The sequence below is a fragment of the Amblyomma maculatum genome, chromosome 6, assembly GCF_055883805.1.
Source record: "Amblyomma maculatum isolate TAMU_Amacu chromosome 6, ASM5588380v1, whole genome shotgun sequence".
Classification (NCBI taxonomy): domain Eukaryota; kingdom Metazoa; phylum Arthropoda; class Arachnida; order Ixodida; family Ixodidae; genus Amblyomma; species Amblyomma maculatum.
The window spans coordinates 68,549,096-68,568,272 of NC_139349.1; the positions used below are offsets into that span (position 1 = coordinate 68,549,096).

Genomic DNA, 19,177 nt, shown 5'->3' on the forward strand with positions numbered 1-19,177 from the left:
TTAAGTCACTCTTATGCTTTTGCACAGACAAGGAGATAACAATGAAATGTCTAGACGTAGAAGGTATTCATAGACATCCAGATGAAAAGTATAGCAATAAATGGAATTAAAAAAGGAAAGAAAGCGGCTCTAAATGCAACATTAAACTATTAACCTCCTAGAATCACGTGGCTACTCATTTGCTAAAACATAATGTCACGGGAACTGAGAAACTGCTCTTCACACTTTGCACAAGCAGCGTTTTGCCTGTGATAGACTGCTTACAGAGCGTTACATTTTAAAATAAGGTGGTTTGGAAGTCAGTTAGAACATAATATTTAATTCATCAACATTTGAACAATATATCTGACCGGTTAATACAACCAGCAAAGCGCTGCTCGTCGTCGTAGCTCGAGAGCTCAGGCTGCCAGTGGCGACGCTGGCTGTTTACGTTATCTCCTACAAGATGAAGTCATTTAGGTAGCACATGCATACTTTCCACTTTAGGCCACGCAGGATGATGTCCATAAATAATAAGAGTTCCAGTTAGGTAAGGCTCGAAGGAAATGGGATAGTTACCTAAACGATTGACGGAACTACCACCCCTACCACAGCTGGTAATAGGACGTTGTTGGTGAACTAAAATGCTGTGTCACTGTAGTCAGACAAGAAATCTACTTTTGGCCTTAAAAGCATCCCTGCAGCGAATGGCGCCGACCGGCTCTCATGACGTCGTAAATTTTTATTTTGACAAAGCAGGGCCTGGCAGATCAAATTTATTTATTACCTACAGCTCCTTAGGATCATTACACAGGGTGGATTGCGACACACAAAAAGGAATACAGCACACTTCAGAACTCAATACAAATAAATGTCACAGTCACCTAGACTAAAAAACTGAAACTTCGTGAGAATTAAAGGCGGTTAATCAAATCCTAATCGGATTATCCGCGGCGTGTTGAAAATCGGTCGATGCCACAGGATGAAAGGCCTCCTTCAAGGAGTATCTGCGGCTTTTTTATTTAGCTGTATTTGAGAGTAGGGTAAATCTTCAACAAATACAGACAGGATATTACGGCGGATATAAATTGTGCCTGCTGCGCAATCGACCGTTGACCCACAATCGCGCAGAAACTCAATGCCGAAAATGACATCATCCGTGGCTTGTACCAAGACCGCAAACACAATTTTAAACGCAGACACCAACAGGAAGCAAATACTCGCCCCCGACACGGCGATAACTACGCTTCGGCTCCGAGCGAACAAAACCGTTATTCCAAGGCGATCTTTTAAGCTATATGACTCATCACCGATACGGCGGCACCGGTATCCACGAAAGCAAGCTTATTTACATTATTTGCACCTACATGCCTCCTTTGATAGCAATGAGTTGCTTCTTGAGTTGTATCCGGCCGGCTACAGCATAACGCCCTACCCGAGCAAATAAATAAATAAATAAACCTTGCCACGTGACTCTTAATTTCCTGATTCATTAAGGATTATATATAGCATACAACATTAATAAGAAAACATCAGTTGCAAAAATGAGCCGTTGCGCAAGGAGCCGTAACAACACACCGCTGATCAACCACAACATATATACTAAACCTGATGCTTAACTTTGAGAACACCAATAAGCATTTAGCATAATGCTTTTAGTTTACAATTTTGTCTTATAATTGTCGTCCTGTTTACGTAACAAGGAAGGCTTGAGCAAAATACACAAATGTTCTGGCGGTATATATTTCTGAGCGGAGGTCATGTATGCGCGTGGATTTTCACTGCAGGCTCTAGTTGCGTCCGACAATAGCAAGGGGTGACTAAAATGGGTCCCACATCACATATTTTTGAACAAGATTTAAACTGCAACAGGTTTTGCAGAGGGGGGTGGGGGTGGGGGGGTGGGGGGGTGGGGAAGCTTTCTTTAAATGTCGGCGAAGAAAGCCAGGTCACTGGTTAGCTTCGTTAGTGATGGGCGCAGGTATGTAACCAGACCAATAATAGCCGCAGGTTGCAATAATATCTAGATAATAATACCTAGTAGTCGAGCACCCTAACAACTGAGTCAACGCAAAGGAGCCTTCGCTGATCGATAGTTATAGATTGTCTATCACACCGGTATTCCATATGATATTGGTCGTTCTGCAATGACCGACGTCCGTACTATTATGGATATATGATGGATATATAAGAATAGATAACGTAGTCAGCAGCGAACAAGGGATCTTTAGACAATATATTATTCAGCAGGCCATTCAATGAATTAGGAAAAGTAAGAGCCCAAGAATATTATTAAAACACTACAGACACATCATGCGACATTTGGGATGGATTCTTATAAGCTTTGAAATTCTGTCGGTAACTGCCGTGGGTGAAATATGTATATCCAGATCAAAACAGAAAGGTTAATATATATAGAAACATGAGAGTTTCGAATGGAAACACCTTGAGGAATTTTCTCAAATGTCTTTTTCGAAGACTATCAAGTAAGACTCCCTTTACATATCTACCGTCTCTGCCGAAAGTAACCAGGCTGCAGGGCTTGCTTCTCTGGCCTTTAAGGGAAGCGCCTAAGGCGACCCAAGAGGCAAGTAATGTTACAAATCTAAGAATCAGTGTTCTACTTTCCACATGGAGGCTTAGCGCTTGACATTGAAAGGTGCCATGACTGCTCTATAGAAAGTAAATTGTAGTAAAAATCGTAGTAAATCGTAATAAAGTAAAAGTAAATCATGCGGCCTGATTACTTTTGCAAAGGCGATGCGTCAATGTCAAGCGGGAAATTAGGTCTTTAACAAAAAATGTTGGTTTAGTTTCGCGAGAAGCTCCTTTTAGTAGACGAGTGAACTGATGCCAAGAGTTAAAATTCGCGTATATAACTTATTTACCCCAGAGTAACGCCAGTGATAGAAAAAATATGGTAACCTTGATATAACGAACATTTAAGGCAAGATCTCTATACCGCTATGTTTCAAGGTCGCATCGCGAGGTACAGAAAATAAGTCAATAAGAATTAAGAACAGTGATTTGTGTCCATGCCATGCATGACTTGAACCATCATACTTATTCCGTCTCCCAACCAAGCGCTATGACCTCTACCCTGCGCGTATTTATTTTTTCATTCCTCCTATCTCCGGGCAACATGATACGAGTCCGCCCATACCCCAGTAAATCCTCACCATCACAAATGTGCGCTGACACCGCACAGCACACGGACGCCTCTTCGTTTCGCCTCCATCGAAACGCAGCCGCCGAGGTCGGGATCAAACCCGGGTACTCCGGCACAGTGGTCGGGCATCTTACCACTGTTACTGTTGTCGTGGCTGTAGGAAGAAGGAAAAGAAAATGCTCCGGCCTGCTACTGGCTCTGTAGCTGAGCCACCTCCGCTGCCTCGTGCAGACAGAAGAGAAAATAGAGAAGAAAGAAAAGGAAGAGGGAGAGAAAGACGCGCGCCACAACAACAGCCGTTGTCCACCACATGGGGCTGGTACAGGTGTCACCGCCGCTTGCGGCGGGGGCTAGCCTGGCATCGAATTTTTATCCGTTGTAGGCCGTCATTGCACGCGACACCGCTGCTGGTGGACGACGGCTGTTGTTGCGGCGCGCGTCTTTCTTTCCCTCTTCCTTTTCTTTCTTCTCTATTTTCTCTTCTGTCTGCACGAGGCAGCGGAGGTGGCTCAGCTACAGAGCCAGTAGCAGGCCGGAGCATTTTCTTTTCCTTCTTCCTACAGCCACAACAACAGCACTTTCTCTCTTTCCACTTTCACTCCCATCTTCCTCCCTTCCCTTACGGCGCGGTTGCGGTGTCCACAGAAAACAAGTGAGACAGTTAACGCGCCTTTCCCTTCCTATAAATAAAAATCAGTTAAAAATCAGTTAACAAACGGTGGCAGTTGCAATGACGGTTTACAACAGATAAAAATTATGTGGCAGGCTAGCCCCCGCCGCAAGCGGCGGTGACCTACCTATCCCAGCCCCATCAGGGGAGTACATCTTACCACTGCACCACCCCGGCGGGGCGCTAAAGATTCCCAGGTGGTCGAAATTACTCTGTAGCCCACCACTACGGCTCCTCTTTCTCTCTTTCCACTTCCACTCACACCTTCCTCCCTTCCCTTACGGCGCGGGTGTCCACAGAGCAAGTGTGACAGATGCTGCGCCTTTCCCTTCCTGTGAACCAATTAAAAAAAAACAATGGCTATCAGATGCCGCGCCTTTCCCTTCCTGTGAACCAATTAAAAAAAACAATGGCTATCAGACAGTCTCTTTCATTATCGCGAAGTGACAAATAGCCCCGGGATTTACCAGCGCACCGTCATAGCCAACGTCAAGATAAGTAGAAGCATTGCAATTGATGCTGCAGCCAGTGGGAAATGTGCCAACACTTCCACTTTGTCAGTCAAGACCAACCGGCGCCACCTCTGGAGCGATTCAGTGAGCATAGCGTTACGTTCTGGCGTGTGTCCCTCCCATTTGGAGAAAGAAGTGTGCCGGCTTTTTATTTCAAAAGAGTGCAGAAGCCGCAGTTAAAATAGACTAGCATGATCTTTAAATGCAGCACCAAGGAGCTTCTACGAGCTGCGTGGCACTCGCGCTTCCCTCGACCGAACGGCGGTTCACATTTGAGAGCCGGCAGTCCTGCCACAGGTATTGTAAGATTTGCTCGGCTACTCTCAGCCGACACGAAGGCGAAAAACGACGTCCTTTTCAGACAGGTGAGCTCCATTTCAGCGAAGATGCACTGCACGTCGCCTAGAAGCGACGCGCGACTTAACTTGAGCTATCTGTAATAGTGGAGCGTGGAAATCTATGTGTCGACGTTGGCGCAAAAAAAAAAATCTGCATCGACGCTCGATCCTTTCGGGGTTCTGAAGGAGACAGCTGTTTCCTCATTTTATGGCTGGCTGCGGTAGCTACGCGTTTGCCAAGTTTTAGCCCGTAACTGCATCTTGCGTCACGCCATATCACAATACTTTCACCCCTCTCACCTGTTTGCCGTGAACACTATTTCGCGTCTTATATCCTCTATTCCCACGATCTGTAAGAAGTATCACACAATGATTTAAATCCTTATTCGGAAAGGTACTGTCGCGGATGGAAGAATATGGGCCATGCTTCGGAGATGAGGTCTCGTCATGCGTTACAGAGCAAAAGTAATAGACGTTTAATGTATATTCATATAATATCAGTGAGCCTAGTATTTTTGAATTCCGGTGAGTTTCTTGGGTTTCGTGATCAACTGCCAAGCAATCACTTTGCGGGGAAGTGCGTCCATCTTGTGTTGTGTGCAACACACATGCACATACCATTGCTTCTCATTTGGACGCAATTTAAAGGGCCTTCGCTTCCAACGGCATGACTATTTTATCCGAGAGGGGCGGAATAAGGTAAAGTGCATGACACATCAGAGTGGAGCGGACATTAGTTAGTTTGGGCTGTATAAAAAAAAAAAAAAATTAAAGAGCACTGCAGAATCTGCATTGGAGTAATGTGGAAGCACGGATGCTGCTGTTGGTTGCTTCTGGTTGCTTCTAGTTGCTTAATTCCCTTCTTGATTGCCCATTTTAGTCTTTGGTACTTTCAAATTGCGCGCCAATCCCTTTCTATGCTTTTTTTTCGGCTCTACGTCCGGTTGCGTGACATCATATCCACCTTTCTCTCTTTCCGCTTTCACTCTCACCTTCCTCTCTTTCCGCTTTCACTCTCACCTTCCTCCCTTTCCTTACGGCGCGGTTCAGGTGTCCACAGAAAAAGTGTGGCAGATACTGCGCCTTTCGTTGCCTGTGAACCAATTATTCTAATTAATCACCTAATTAGCTTATTGGTCTAATTATATTTTCATACGCAACATTATGTCACCCTCTATCGATTGACGCCATTCATTATCGTCTACCACTTCTCAATTACAACTGCTGCGGACACGATTTTGTGGACACGTTCTGCGGACATGGTCTGCGGACAGAAATCTGTGAACATAGCGAAGTAATGCTTTCGTATTAATAAATTGCCCTGCCCACACCGTCTTGCGACACAGTGGAGCGGACAGTTCGAATTTGGCGCCGTAATCGCTGCGGCGTGTAATCATTAGACGTAACGTTTCCACCAAGTTTCCCGCGCGTCTAATACGAGCCGTTTCTGTTTTGTGCCAAAAAAGCGCCTTATTTATTCGCACTGATATCCCATTGTCTTGTCTACGGTTTCGAACTTCCCATCGACACAAGCTACCGAGCTGGGTGAATTAAATGTTGAAGTGTTCGTTAATTGGGTACATAGGAGAATCTTTACAGTAAAGTCCTTCCGCCGCGGCTAAAATTTCGTTCCTGGAATGCATTTTGTTTCAGTTGCGAACTCGATAATTTTACAAATTTCTGAAAGTGTTCGCTGAAACACCCAGTATATATACCGACTTGCTGATTATCCAGTTTTGATTGATACCTGCTCAGCTGCTGGAAAGTTGGGCATTCTCATACACTCTATGAACGTGATGAAAACCTTCGATGTGAACAGCAACAAAAGTTTTATTCCCCGAAAGACAAAACAGTATTCGAGATTGCGACGTCTCGGTCACCACCGCGACATATCCTTAAGCTGCAGCTGCGTAAAACTATGGCAGCGTCAAAAAAATAATTAGGGTTTCAACTAAAGTTAAAGCGAGCTAGACGTGCGAAAGCACGGCTTAATTCGGTTTAGGTGTTGATCGGTATTTGTTTTTGCTTTTTGATGCAAGTTTCGGTTTGGTTACGCTGTAGGATATACACACATTAGACAACGTGTTCACTCTGCCCGCCGGACACGGCGCGCTTATTCACTGAGACACTATACAAGGATGCGACTCACTCGCCATCGGGCAACCATAACGCGCAGCAAGATGTTTTATTTATTTTCTTGTTATTGTAGTTCTTATTTTATTCCAATGCACATTTTTGGCCTAAGATGAATATTTAATAAATTAGAAAAACTAAATTAGCTAATAGGTAATTGCAAAATAAAAAAATGCCTGTAGTACGCAAGGAGGCTGGCAGGCTGGCAATAATCTATGATAATTAGTGATATAAAAATCACTAATTATCATAGGTTATTTTATTGGTATTTGTTATTAATTACCATCATCACTATATATCATTTTTACATGCCCTACTAATGCTTTCGTTAGTAATTGACTTACAGGAGAGCAAATGCGCAGTATCTGTCACGCTCTCTGTGGACACCTGAATAATATAATAATAATAATTGGTTTAAGGAAAAGGAAAGGCGCTGTATCTGTGGCGCACATCCTGAAGGCCCATTTAGACTTCGTGAAATAGTGCATTCGCACAAAAAATAACAATATACAGTTACACTTAAGTTCCGCCTTTAATTCTACGACGCGACAGCTTCAGTGATACCCGTCTGCAGAAGGCTCTTGCGGATCCTTGTCGCGTACATATCCATTCCTACTCATTCAATCCCTGCCCGAGTTGGTAGCTCCTGCCAGCACTGCCATGTCGTGTGGCCTCGCGACGTCACACGACCCGCCTGTACCAATCAGTCTCCGGACATACTGTCCTCTGCCAACAATGACCCGTCGGAGGCATATTCGTGATATTTCGCTCATTACGCTGACAACGCCGGATTTTCAGGAGAACGGAGCCTATAGCAATATCTCGTCAATAGCACGTTCATTAAAGATCACCTTGTTCCAGTCGTGCAAGTGGACACCACTTGCTTGGGAACAAGGGGTAAGTATCGTTCGGTGTATTCGACTGGCAGGTTGCCAAAGGTAATCGCTAAATGTCTTCGATTCACAATATGCGCTTTTTATTGCGAAAGCAATACTAGACAGCCAAAGCGAGATCTTAGATGGCCGCAACTACGCCGGGAAGATGCACATACTATACGCCGTGAAGAGGCGTAGCCGCAGTCTCCTCATAAAAAAATCAGCCTGCCACGACATTTGAATTCACGTTACCCCTATGCCACGGGCAGCTAGGAGCTGCCAACTCGGGTCGCCCTTTTCATATGGGAGGGTGATATCATAATCAGCCTGACAGAAACGCTTCCATTCTCGTTACCCCTACGACACGCAGGCACATCCATACGGCTTGGTTGAAGCGTGACTTTATATGTGGGCTGGTAGCTTACGCTCTCGCGTCATACCCTTAAAGAATGAGCTTAAGTGTCCCCAATAATTTAGCATCTTACACTGATAGGGCGTGATAGGGGAATAATGTAGCAGGCTGAAGAAGCTTCCGCCGTTGCTTTCGCAATTCAACTAGGGTTAACCAGAGCTAAACAACTTTTTTTTTTTTTTTTTTTTTTTCATTCAAGCTTTATCTTCGTGGTCCTGCATTACTATTTTCAGTATATGGGTAGTATTCAGGGCTCCCAAGAGGCATCGAAAATAATTGTGCCTTCGCGGAGCATCATATAGTATTTATAATAATTAAATGAATGCGCTAACTTGACAAAATAGACAAACGGGATTAAAAATTACACGACACGAGACAGAAAGCGCAGTGTCTGTGCTTTGTGTCGACCAACACCTGATCCGAATTAAACCGTGCTTTCGCACGCCTAACTCACTTTAACTTTACCGTATAGTTGAAACCCATGGTTCTGCGCACGGGTCTCGTGTCGTGTAATGTTTGATCCCGTTTGTCTGTTTTGTCAAGTTAGCGTACTCCTTTAATTATAATACACAACCAACTAGCCCCATTTAAAGATCACCATAGTGTATTCGACCATACGACTAGCGCTATTCGAAGGGGATGATACAAGGATAACCGAAGTTTTATGCAGAATGCCTATCCTGGAACTCGTTTTCTGCTCCTGTTGAAAGAAGCAAGAACTGATGGCTTCTCTGTTGTCCAGCATTACTGAACATGCTGAACTGAGCATGCACCATTCCTTCATGCTACAGTGACTAATGATAACTGGATTACTTGCTGTCGTAGCTTTTCGACGAGAAGAGTTGGACTTACACATACCTCCTGGCCGATCTGAACTCGAAGGAAGCCCTGCTTATCGATCCAGTTCTGGAGCAGGTCGAGAGAGATGTCAAGCTGATCAATGAACTTGACCTTCGCCTGGTTTATGCAGGTGTGTATATTTCCACAGGCCAATAACTAAGTCCTGCGATGCTGTTACTCTGATTAAAAAGAAAACGCGAATCTCAGAAAATCGCGTTTTCCTCGTAAAACACTGGCATTATGTGCAAGGGACGAGGCGCCCAAGACATGCACTTGAGGGCTTCGTGTGCGACGCTCTAACTAAATGTAACAGTAGCTTTGATTATTATTCAGGGCTCACCTTCATGATCACTAATGAAAACAGTGGCTGAACAATGCCCTGGTTAACCTCGTATTGCACGCAATCCCAGCTAACGGTAGCCAGGCTTGCTTAGTAAAGAGCAGTAAGTCAAATGTTTAATGACTGGCTTAGGAATGAAGTCTCGATTCTCAAGTTGTACATGGTCGTTACATATCTTAAATGTTAAAAAAAAAAAAACGGCCCAAATGTTTCAACTGAAAATGCTCCATTTACTCCAAGTAGCGTTTTTTTTTTTTTTTTTTTTTTTCCCCGTTCTTATAGGTCATTGAAGACTAACACAATTCAACACGTATCGACAGGGTGCCGCGTTATGATCGCAAAGAAGACACATCGCCATAAACTTCCACACGTCCACTTCATTCACGCCACATTCTCTTCGTAAGAACGGCAACCCGTTCTTTTTGGTGTTAGCATAACGAGTTTGAATATACTGGCGATAAGTGCGTCTTTCGCTGCCTGACTTTCTAGTACCAAAACAGCCACAGACTCTGTGAATAAAGTTTTGCTGAGAACGATTACCAGAAGGAGTTTTCCCTGATTTCCCTCTGAATGATAACTCGCGAAATCCAGAAGCTTTCATAGGGCATGGCGTTGCTTCAGCATCCCAAACCGCATCTCAGAAAGCAGAATTCGCTTTCCTGTCCCCTAATAGGTTTTACGGCGCTTTGGGGGTCAGACATGCGTCCTAAGCTGTTACGTGGTAGCGTACTTTCAAGGCCAAGGCATAAGGTTTCGTAAATTACGCAAACAGTTCGGCAGGCCTATTTTTTTTTTTCTTTTTTTTTTTTTTTTTGTCATTCCGATCTACAACTTCTGCATTCCCGTTTCATTCCTGAAGTCATTATTTAGAAGTTAACTTACTAGGTATACTTGCCGATTAATTACCCCTCGAGAACGAAATGGACAGTGCAGAACAGGCGACGCTGCTCTTATCAGCCCTCAGTTAGTCTGGGATAGGACATTCGACTACCTTAAACTGGAGCACCTGGTGTATGCAATTCCCACATTGTATACACGGGTGCACTGTGCACGAGCTGCAGAGTCTGCCTTTCTTTTTGCGACATACTATCAAATCTCTAGCTTGTTTTGAGTTTATTATTTTCGCTCCACTAACGAAAAGTATCGTCAACAGCTTAAACCCAATGTTTTTGGAAAAACAAAAATTATTCTTCAGTCGCGATCCTGGGACAAGCCTCACCGAATCAGTCAATACTAAACACTTTAGATGCGATGGCGTGTGAGGTACGCATGTGAGCGATGAAGGATGGCCTGTCCACACGCGCGGCAGAACTCGCGGCTTGTTAAGGGGACACCTAAGCTTTGCGGCATAGCATTTTTATTGGGAGAAGCACGTCGGTGGTCTAGGTGTGGCATGTCTGATTCGCGACTCAAGGGTCACAGGTTCTATTCACATCCCACCCCAATTTTCTTTTCAGCGCAATTTATTTACTTCAGAGTCCTACATATCGTAATGAAAATTTTAGTTCGTGTTGCATCTCATAATCACAAATATATGATGTATCAACTACTTTCGGTTCCCTCTGACGTCGCGACCCGGTAAGACCGGTGAGCGACTGTGTAGTGAAGTCGTTACTGTTTTATGTGATCGCTGTGAGGTGCTTGTATACCCGCGGGGTGTTATGTGGCTATGAGGCTAAACCAGATCTTCGTCACAGGGCATCAGGGTTTGTTCCGAGCTTCAGCTCTTAAGCTATTGCGCTATATTATCCATTGATACTAATACACGCCGCCCACGCAGTGAATACCCATGCCCACGCTGACCATATCACCGGTTCCGGGAAGCTGAAAGGAATACTCAAGGGCTGCCGCAGTGTCATCGCGGCCGCATCTAAAGCGCGGGCAGACAAACACCTGAATCCAGGAGACGTGTTTGGAGTTGGCTGTGTCAAGCTGGAGGCCAGGGCTACTCCTGGCCACACCAATGGTATGTATCCCATCACTGATGGTTGACACGGCGATTTAACGTTAATCTCGCGCCCGCAAGATTTTCTCGCGAGATTCCGCTAGATTGCGCTAGATGTGTCCGCCAGTTGTCGCAAAGCTTCTGACGTCGGCGTGACTTACGCGGTCAAGACGTCGCAATAGGTTCTGACGTCGACATAATTTCCCCGTTCGGCCTAGTTAGGCCTAGTCCCTATGTGTCAGTCAGTTCAGTCTTGCATATGAGAAGAGGAGTCCTGAGTTGCCGATGTCGCCGACGACGAAACTAAGGAAAACAAAGAAAGAAATTAAATTACAACACAGAAACACGCTATATAGAGGTATAAGAGATTTAGGAGGAAGGGAGGAGGAAAGGCGTGCGCCATTAGGTGAAGATAAGTTCAATCCTGTATTATTTTAGGGAATATTTGTCTAGCTTTAAACTACATAGGCATCAAGTCAGCTTTTTTCTTAATGCAGTAAGAAACTGCTCGAGAGAAAAAAAAAAAGAAAAAAAAAGAAAGCCTACATGTACAGACTCGAGCATAATAGGTTTAAAATATGTGTGCATTTCATTTTGGGGCTTATAATATTTTACACCCAGACAAGGAGAATCAGATGAAAAAAAAAAAAAAAAAGGAATAGCTAAGGGTGAATTACATTTTAAATATATCCCGGTTGTTTGAATGGTATGCAAATGTATATGGGAAGGAACTGTTCCCGTACCAGCGACAAATTAGCAATTATTTAAGCAGTCTCCATACAGTGGGGTGCAGCAGTACAGCCATTCCTATCTTGCAATTAAGTTACCTACGTGTGCAAGAAAAAATAATAATCGAAAAGTTATTTCGGTCCTTGCATATATGTGGGTTAATGTGATGTCTTCAGAACCGAAATAGTCTGCTTTCTCTGATGTCGTTTGGATTCGGGGAAATACGCAAGATCTTGTGGCGGAGAATGTGGCGATTAGGGTGTGTACGGTGCAGCGCCGTAAGTTACTTACAACGCCTCCTCGGCTATCTACTTTCCACGCTCAACGCCACTTTTGCAAAAATCCGAGTTTACCCAAGCCGAGCGGGAAACCATGGCACCCTTCCAGGATTGTACGTGTACTAATTCATAAGGCGCAAAGTCTGGGATCCGCACGTGGACCACAGGTGTACTGGGCAGATTGACGCGTGACCAACACGGCGAAGTGTGTGATGCACCCAAGGAGTTTTTCACCTCATTCCAATGTGCCCGACATCGACTATGTTGCTTGTCGAGAATCGACGATAAATGGCGGTCGGTGTTTTGTTTCCATTTACGTATCACTGTTTTTCATTTTCAGGTTGTATGACGTACGTGTGGCACGACCTGAGAAAAGCATTTACTGGGGACGCCCTGCTTATTCGCGGATGTGGGCGCACGGACTTCCAACAAGGTACGTATACCTCGCGTAGCACGAGTGTTCTATAAGCGTGTGTAACTAAAGGCACGGCAAGACGAAGCCGTGGCTCAGTCGAATCGCTCCTTTCCCGTTTCGTTATTTTATATACTTCCGTTCTTCTTTCACTTGCATTTATTTCCCTTTCTCCCTATATCTTCATTCCATTTCCTTTCTATCCTCTTGTTTCCCTTTCCTTCGATCTCTAGAAAATGAAATTTGCAAGCACAACGTAAATATAGCTTCTGAAATTCCCTTGGTCAGGGTGCAGCAGCCATGAGATAAGGGATGCCGGTTCGGCTGCCAGCCTCTAATTGCCGATGCACTTCCACCTAAGCCATTTCATTTCGCAATTCCTTCCCACGTGTACCGCTAAATAGTAATGGTGTCGTACGTAGGGCTGATTGCCCGTTGGGTAAGATCAATGGAGATTCAGGTGGCTTGCATTGGACTCAAGGTAAATTAACTGGATTAGAGGAGGTTAAGTTAGACTAAGATGTTCCGGTGGATTAAGGCGAATTAAAGGAGATTAAGTTGGGGAGTGAAATAATTTGGGGTATAGATAATTATGGTGGATAAAGTTGGAAGTGATGTATAGTAAGCGGATGAGAGAGCACACACGCTCTCGCGTCAGCTCTCAAAAGTGGACCTTAAGCTCTCCCTTCGCCAACATTCTTTTCATGTTTACATTTCAAGCCCTGCAGAGGAAGACTGTGTGTGATAGGATATAATTTTCCCTTATTCTTTTATGTTGCATAAGTCGCTTATTAACACACCTTCCAGTGTGTCCAATGTACATGGCGCCGCATGAGAAGGGGCCCCGATAAACCACTTCGCAAGGAGTAAACGACGATACGCACGTGAGGCACTTAACAACCATCCCTCTTTCCTGCTTGCCTCTAAATAATGTTTACAAATCGTGCTGTTTCCTAGGGTCGGAAGACACAACGTTAATGTCACGTCCACATGCGACCTTCTTCAGCCTATAAGACATGGATTGTGCGTAGGGGAGCTGCTGCTAACATTTTCTTCTTTTCTGATTTCGACTAAACCCCATTCTTAAGTTGCCTGATCAGTTTCCCAGTTGTACTCGAAATGAAGCGGGATAGCCGTTCGCGCACAACCGGCCTGCTTGAACCGAAATGCTTTCCTCCATATCCTTTCTTAGCAATATTTCATGAGAGCTTATTGCAACCACGACAAAACAATGCAATCTTTTACGAGTTACAATAACCAAATAAATAGCAGCTTACGTTAGGTAGCGAAGCACTGGCTTAGCGAAATGGAAATAAGGACGGAGAAAGAGCGACAAGGACAGGCGCTGTCCTTGTCGTTCTTTCTCCGTCCTTGTTCCCATTTCGCGCTTTTTTCAGCCATGAATGTAAATCAACTTGCCCAAATTTCCGCACTGAAAGTGGTAGGCGAATATGTCTACTTGGGACAGGTAGTAACCGCAGATCTGGACCATGAAAGGGAAATAACAAGGAGGATAAGATTGGGACGGATCACATTCGGTAGGTACTCGCCGATTATGACTAGCAGCTTACCGTTATCGCTCAAAAGCAAGGTATACAACAGTTGCATCTTACTTGTACTTACATATGGGGCTGAAACGTGGAGGCTAACCAAGAGAGTTCTACTTAAGTTGAGGACAACCCAGAGGGCTATGGAACGAAAAATGGTAGGGGTAACATTAAGAGATAGGAAGCATGCAGAGTGGGTCAGAGAAATAACTCAAGTTACCGACATTCTAGTAGAAATCAGGAAGAAGAAATGGGCATGGGCAGGGCATGTAGTGCGAAGAGAGAATAACATATTGTCGCTTAGGGTAACAAACTGGATTCCAAGGGAAGGAAATTTGCGCAGCAGGGGGCGGCAGAAAGTTAACTGGGCGGATGGGATTAAGAAGTTCGCAGAAGTCAAGTGGGTGGTTATTTGGAGGAATATGGGAGAAGCCTTCGCCCTGCAGTGGGTATAGTCCGGCTGACGATGAATGAATGTATGGATGAATGAATGACCACATTGGAAGTTTAGTTAGGATTTGGAAGATCTTGGGCGATAACACACGTGTTTCTCTTTCTTCACAAAACAAAAAGCAGAAGTTATTGTTGCTTGGTTCCTCAGTTGTAAATTTCAGCCCACGTACACATTCATTCAAAATCTTTCAGAACGTCGACCAGGCTTCCAAGCAAGCTGTCTGGTCGGGCAAACATGACGTATAGTAATCGCCGTACTGTAACATCTGAACGATGCCTCATCCGATGCCTTTTCAAATGCTGTTTCAACGCTGATAGAAAAGAAAAAGAATGAGCGCCAAGAAAGGTGCAACCTTGGAACCTATATATGCACACCCCGGATTTTCCCTCCCAATCAACTACTGTTGCTATCACTTTCCTTGCGTTTATTCGCCGGAACAGGTGACAATTCGCGAATGCAATGTGATGTCCGCTTTTGACCATGCAAAGTGCCCCCTGAAAGCTGCTTGGTCCGCAGGGAATCCAGAACTCCTGTACGACTCGGTGCACTCCCAGATACTCAGCTTGCCGGAGGACTACAATCTGTATCCCGCCCACGACTACAAAGGTAGGCAGCAGCTTTCTTGTCGTGACGAAATCTTTTAAAGCCTTCACCAAGTCGTCCCACCGCATTTTCGATAAAGGATACGCTACTGCCACACCATCGGCGTTCCATTTCTCATAACGTGCCACAAGAATACGTCTCAAGCACACACGCAAATTGGGCGTGGTTTGAGACGTCCTACTGTGGTGGCTTTGCTTTGCGGCGGCGACTCTTTCCAACGATTCTATAACTTCGATGCCTTGGCAGATTCAAGAGCGCTCATCGATTGGTGTAGGCAACGGAAGCGGTTAAGACTTTCAATTGCTTGCGACAGATAGTGCTGTTCGCGTCCTTGACTTTCGAGATTAAAAGCCTGAACGGTGCCACATTTTCTAAACGGCTTTTTGTAGCAAAGCACTAAAAAAAAAAAAAAAAGACAGAAAGAAAAATCTTTATATGGTTATAAAATTATCATTCTACTGACAGCAAATTTGCTAAGATGGCAATGGTGACTGTTCGGAGCTGGCGTGCTTCAAAGACCCGCTCCTGCAGCAAATCGAAGAGCGGTTTATCATTAGACCTCTCCGACCTACGTCACAACCACGGCCGTGGCTGATCTGATGGGCAAATTACTGGGCTGCCAAGAGCGTGGTGCAGAAATGCGACGCGTACACCGAGGCAATAAAGAAGTAAGGCGTATAGGGAAAGCCCATGAATGACGCAGGCGAGGCAAGAGGCGCAAAGGCCAAAATTGGCGGATTTGCCATGCCCTTGTGGGCACGTTGTTTGCAAATGTTTGCAAAGGCGATGTCTACGCCTCCAGAGATCGAATTTCGGTGATTAGTTCTGACTGCGAACGACAGAAGTCACCACTATGAGTGTAAATATGCATGAAATGACCAATTTTCATTTGCTTGGGGGAGAATTTGCTATCAAAACATTACTGCACGATTGTCCCTCCTGTACGCTGGAGCACGTCTAATTCAACAAGGTTGACGATTGGGCAAGTTGGTAAGGGTTCATATTTAACCAGCCAAAGGACGAGACACAAGGTCCTTGTCCTGTCCTCTTCTTCCCTGTGTCTCGTCCTTTGGCTGGTTAAATATGAACACGTCTAATTCTTGTCTATTTACAGGTCTGACAACCACTACAGTGTGGGAAGAACTGAAGTACAATCCTCGTTTGACGAAGTCCAAGGCAGAGTTTGTGGACATAATGAACAGCCTCAACCTCGACTATCCGAAGATGATTGGTATACTCTAGATTTTATGTTCCGGGCTTTTAAGCATTATGTTGTCAGCAATTCAGGACCATATAACTTTTTGAAATTTCCAAAAACATTTCTGGGATCACATATAAATGTGCCTCGCATGATGCAACAGGCAAAACTAGAGCGCGGTCACAGACTGTAGCACGCAGGATTGTACGCTTAACTCCCACGTATTTGACCATGGCAAAGATTTGAAATTTTGGACGGTCATAAAAGAAGCAATTACATGATAATTAAATGTAACATAAGCGCTACAAAAATGTTACGCCATGTAAATATATTATTACAGTACTGAATCAGCTTGTTTTCGAAGGGTACATAATTCCGAGGCATTCTTTTTATTACTTATTTTTTCCCCAGTTTGAGTGGAACAATTTTCAGGTTGTGAACATTAGTGAGCTGCCACAGACTTGCCTTGTCTGCTTCCCTGTCGCCGTTACGGCGCTAGTAAAAGCAACGCCGACCCTCGAGCATCGTAAACATGGTGAATTCTGATCGGATCACCTCACTGCTTTCAGACAAAGCTGTTCCCGCCAACCTGGTGTGCGGTCTGGATGACTCTGCTGCATGAGTCCGGTGAAAACCCCCCGTCAACGAACCGTTGTGCTCTGACATGTCACCACGCACGTGTTGTATTTATCACTGTTATAAAAGAAGTACGTTTGCTGAGTTTTTCTCCTTAATAATAAATTTTATGTCACTTTATTTGGCACAGTATATTTTTGTATTTTTGTATTTAAAGTGTCATTTTAGAGAATGATCTGACCAAGGCTGCGACGGTGCAATATACTAGAGCATTTTCATGTGGCTCAGTGGCAATAAAAACATGCTTGCCTTTTATTTTCAGAACGTTGGTATATGTGTGATCGATACATACTTATATGCATGAATGGTTAGACTAAGGTGTCTATTTGCTGCTTTAACGATGCCAATTTAGACATTCGTTAATATATCGCAAAGCAGCCACAACCTCTTAATTCCTTTCTGCCATTTTTTTTTTTATCTGTAAGAATAAATTTTTGAATATTTTCACAACTATATATGACTTTTTTTTTTTCGGCTCACCTCCGATCTGCCCAACTTGGAGATCTTACGATGTGCTCCTCGACATTACTTCCCGGGGCCACTATAGAAGCGAAACGCAAGGCTCTTATGTACTGTGCGATGTGAGGCACTTTAAACAACTCGAGGTGGTCGAAATTTCCTGACTCCTCCGCTATACAGTGTCAAGCCGATGTGTATTTGGGTTCTTAAAGCCTTTAAATCGAGCCAAACGTGCTGTTAATACTTGTCGGTGATATATCATCCGCAAGTCTTCCACCACCACAAGCTGATTGTTTCAAGGTATCTAGTACAGCACTCAACATCTACTTCGGACTCGCGATGTTTCCCCAGGAATGAGTCGGTGACGACGACTTCACCTTCAAAACGTGGAAAGACGGGCTGTTGGTCTTAGTATGACGAATGCATATTCAGCGCAAAAAACACAGGGCGAATAAAGTAGCAGTCGTGCGTCGGTCTACTTTCTTCGTACTGTGTTTTTTTGTGCTGAAATATACATTCGCCTAATCTTTAAAGTTTTATTGTTTACATAGCTGAGTGCAAACAGATGCGCTGGTAGTAGCTTTACTCATCCTGCACAGTACGATAAATATCCAAGCAACGCCGTTGGATGACAACGCCCAACTGGGAAACACTTGAGACCCGGGTCACCGCTGCTGACGTCGAGTACAGTTGTCCGCACACTTGTCTCGGTCGATCGAAATGTGCTCCCTGTTGTGTTTTTATGCAAGATCGCAAATTTCTGGCGGGCCCGATTTAGCTTTGAATACTTGTTTTAAACACGATCAATGGGAATGTGTAGGCACGATATAAGGTCTTGTTTCAAGCCCTAAAGGCAAATTGTAAATCTCAGAAGTGTGCACGTGCTTGTTGGTGTATCGCTCGCATGCTCTAAACAGGTGTTTGGGTGACAGTATAACTGGTAGGGTAAGATTTCGGACTAGTTGGTAATCCATTGATGGTGGCTAGTTGTGTGCCCTCGTTCGTTGTGTGTCGCCGTTTTGCGCTGGTATACATACATAATAGTACAACCGGCGCATCCCGCTTATTTTGTCGATGTTTTCATCGATGTGGCATATACTTTATTAAGGAAAAAAATGCTTATAGCTTAAACTTAAGTTAGTGTAAAACCCCGCTAAATTTATAACCGCTAACTTGATGATGATGATGATGATGAATTGGTTCAGAGAAAGGGAAAGGCGCAGTATCTGTCACACTTGCTGTGGACACCTGAACCGCACCGTGGGGGAAGGGAGGAAGATGGGAGTGAAAGTGGAAAGAGAGAAAGGGGAGCCGTAGTTGAGGGGTACGGAGTTTTTTCGAACACCTGGGGATCTTTAACGTGCGCTGATATCGCACACCACACGGACGCCACTGTGCGATGTCAGCGCACATTAACAACACTGCTTTTCGGAAATATAAAAATAAGAATAGGGATGCATTTTCTGTCTTCTCAAAAAAAAAAAAATTATACGCCAATATTTAGCAACAGAAAGAATTGGCTTTTCAATCTGAACAAGTTTGACACTTTTGAACGCATTTTTCTTTTTTTTTCTTTTTTTTTCTATTATTGCAATTATTTTATTGTTCAATTACGCACTAACTTTTTTAGCATAATCAACATGGACAT

General features: G+C 44.3%; 1 protein-coding gene across 1 annotated transcript; it reads left to right on the forward strand.

The window, feature by feature from the left end:
• Window positions 1-4,413: 4,413 nt before the first annotated feature.
• On the forward strand, window positions 4,414-17,496 carry LOC146185960 (persulfide dioxygenase ETHE1, mitochondrial-like). Its single transcript, XM_084606884.1, has 7 exons — window positions 4,414-4,695; window positions 8,914-9,058; window positions 11,049-11,234; window positions 12,561-12,653; window positions 15,150-15,239; window positions 16,351-16,467; window positions 17,004-17,496. Exons 1-7 carry the CDS (start codon window positions 4,522-4,524, stop codon window positions 17,054-17,056), a joined length of 858 nt encoding a protein of 285 aa, XP_084463010.1. The 5' UTR covers window positions 4,414-4,521; the 3' UTR covers window positions 17,057-17,496.
• The last annotated feature ends 1,681 nt before the right edge of the window (window positions 17,497-19,177 follow it).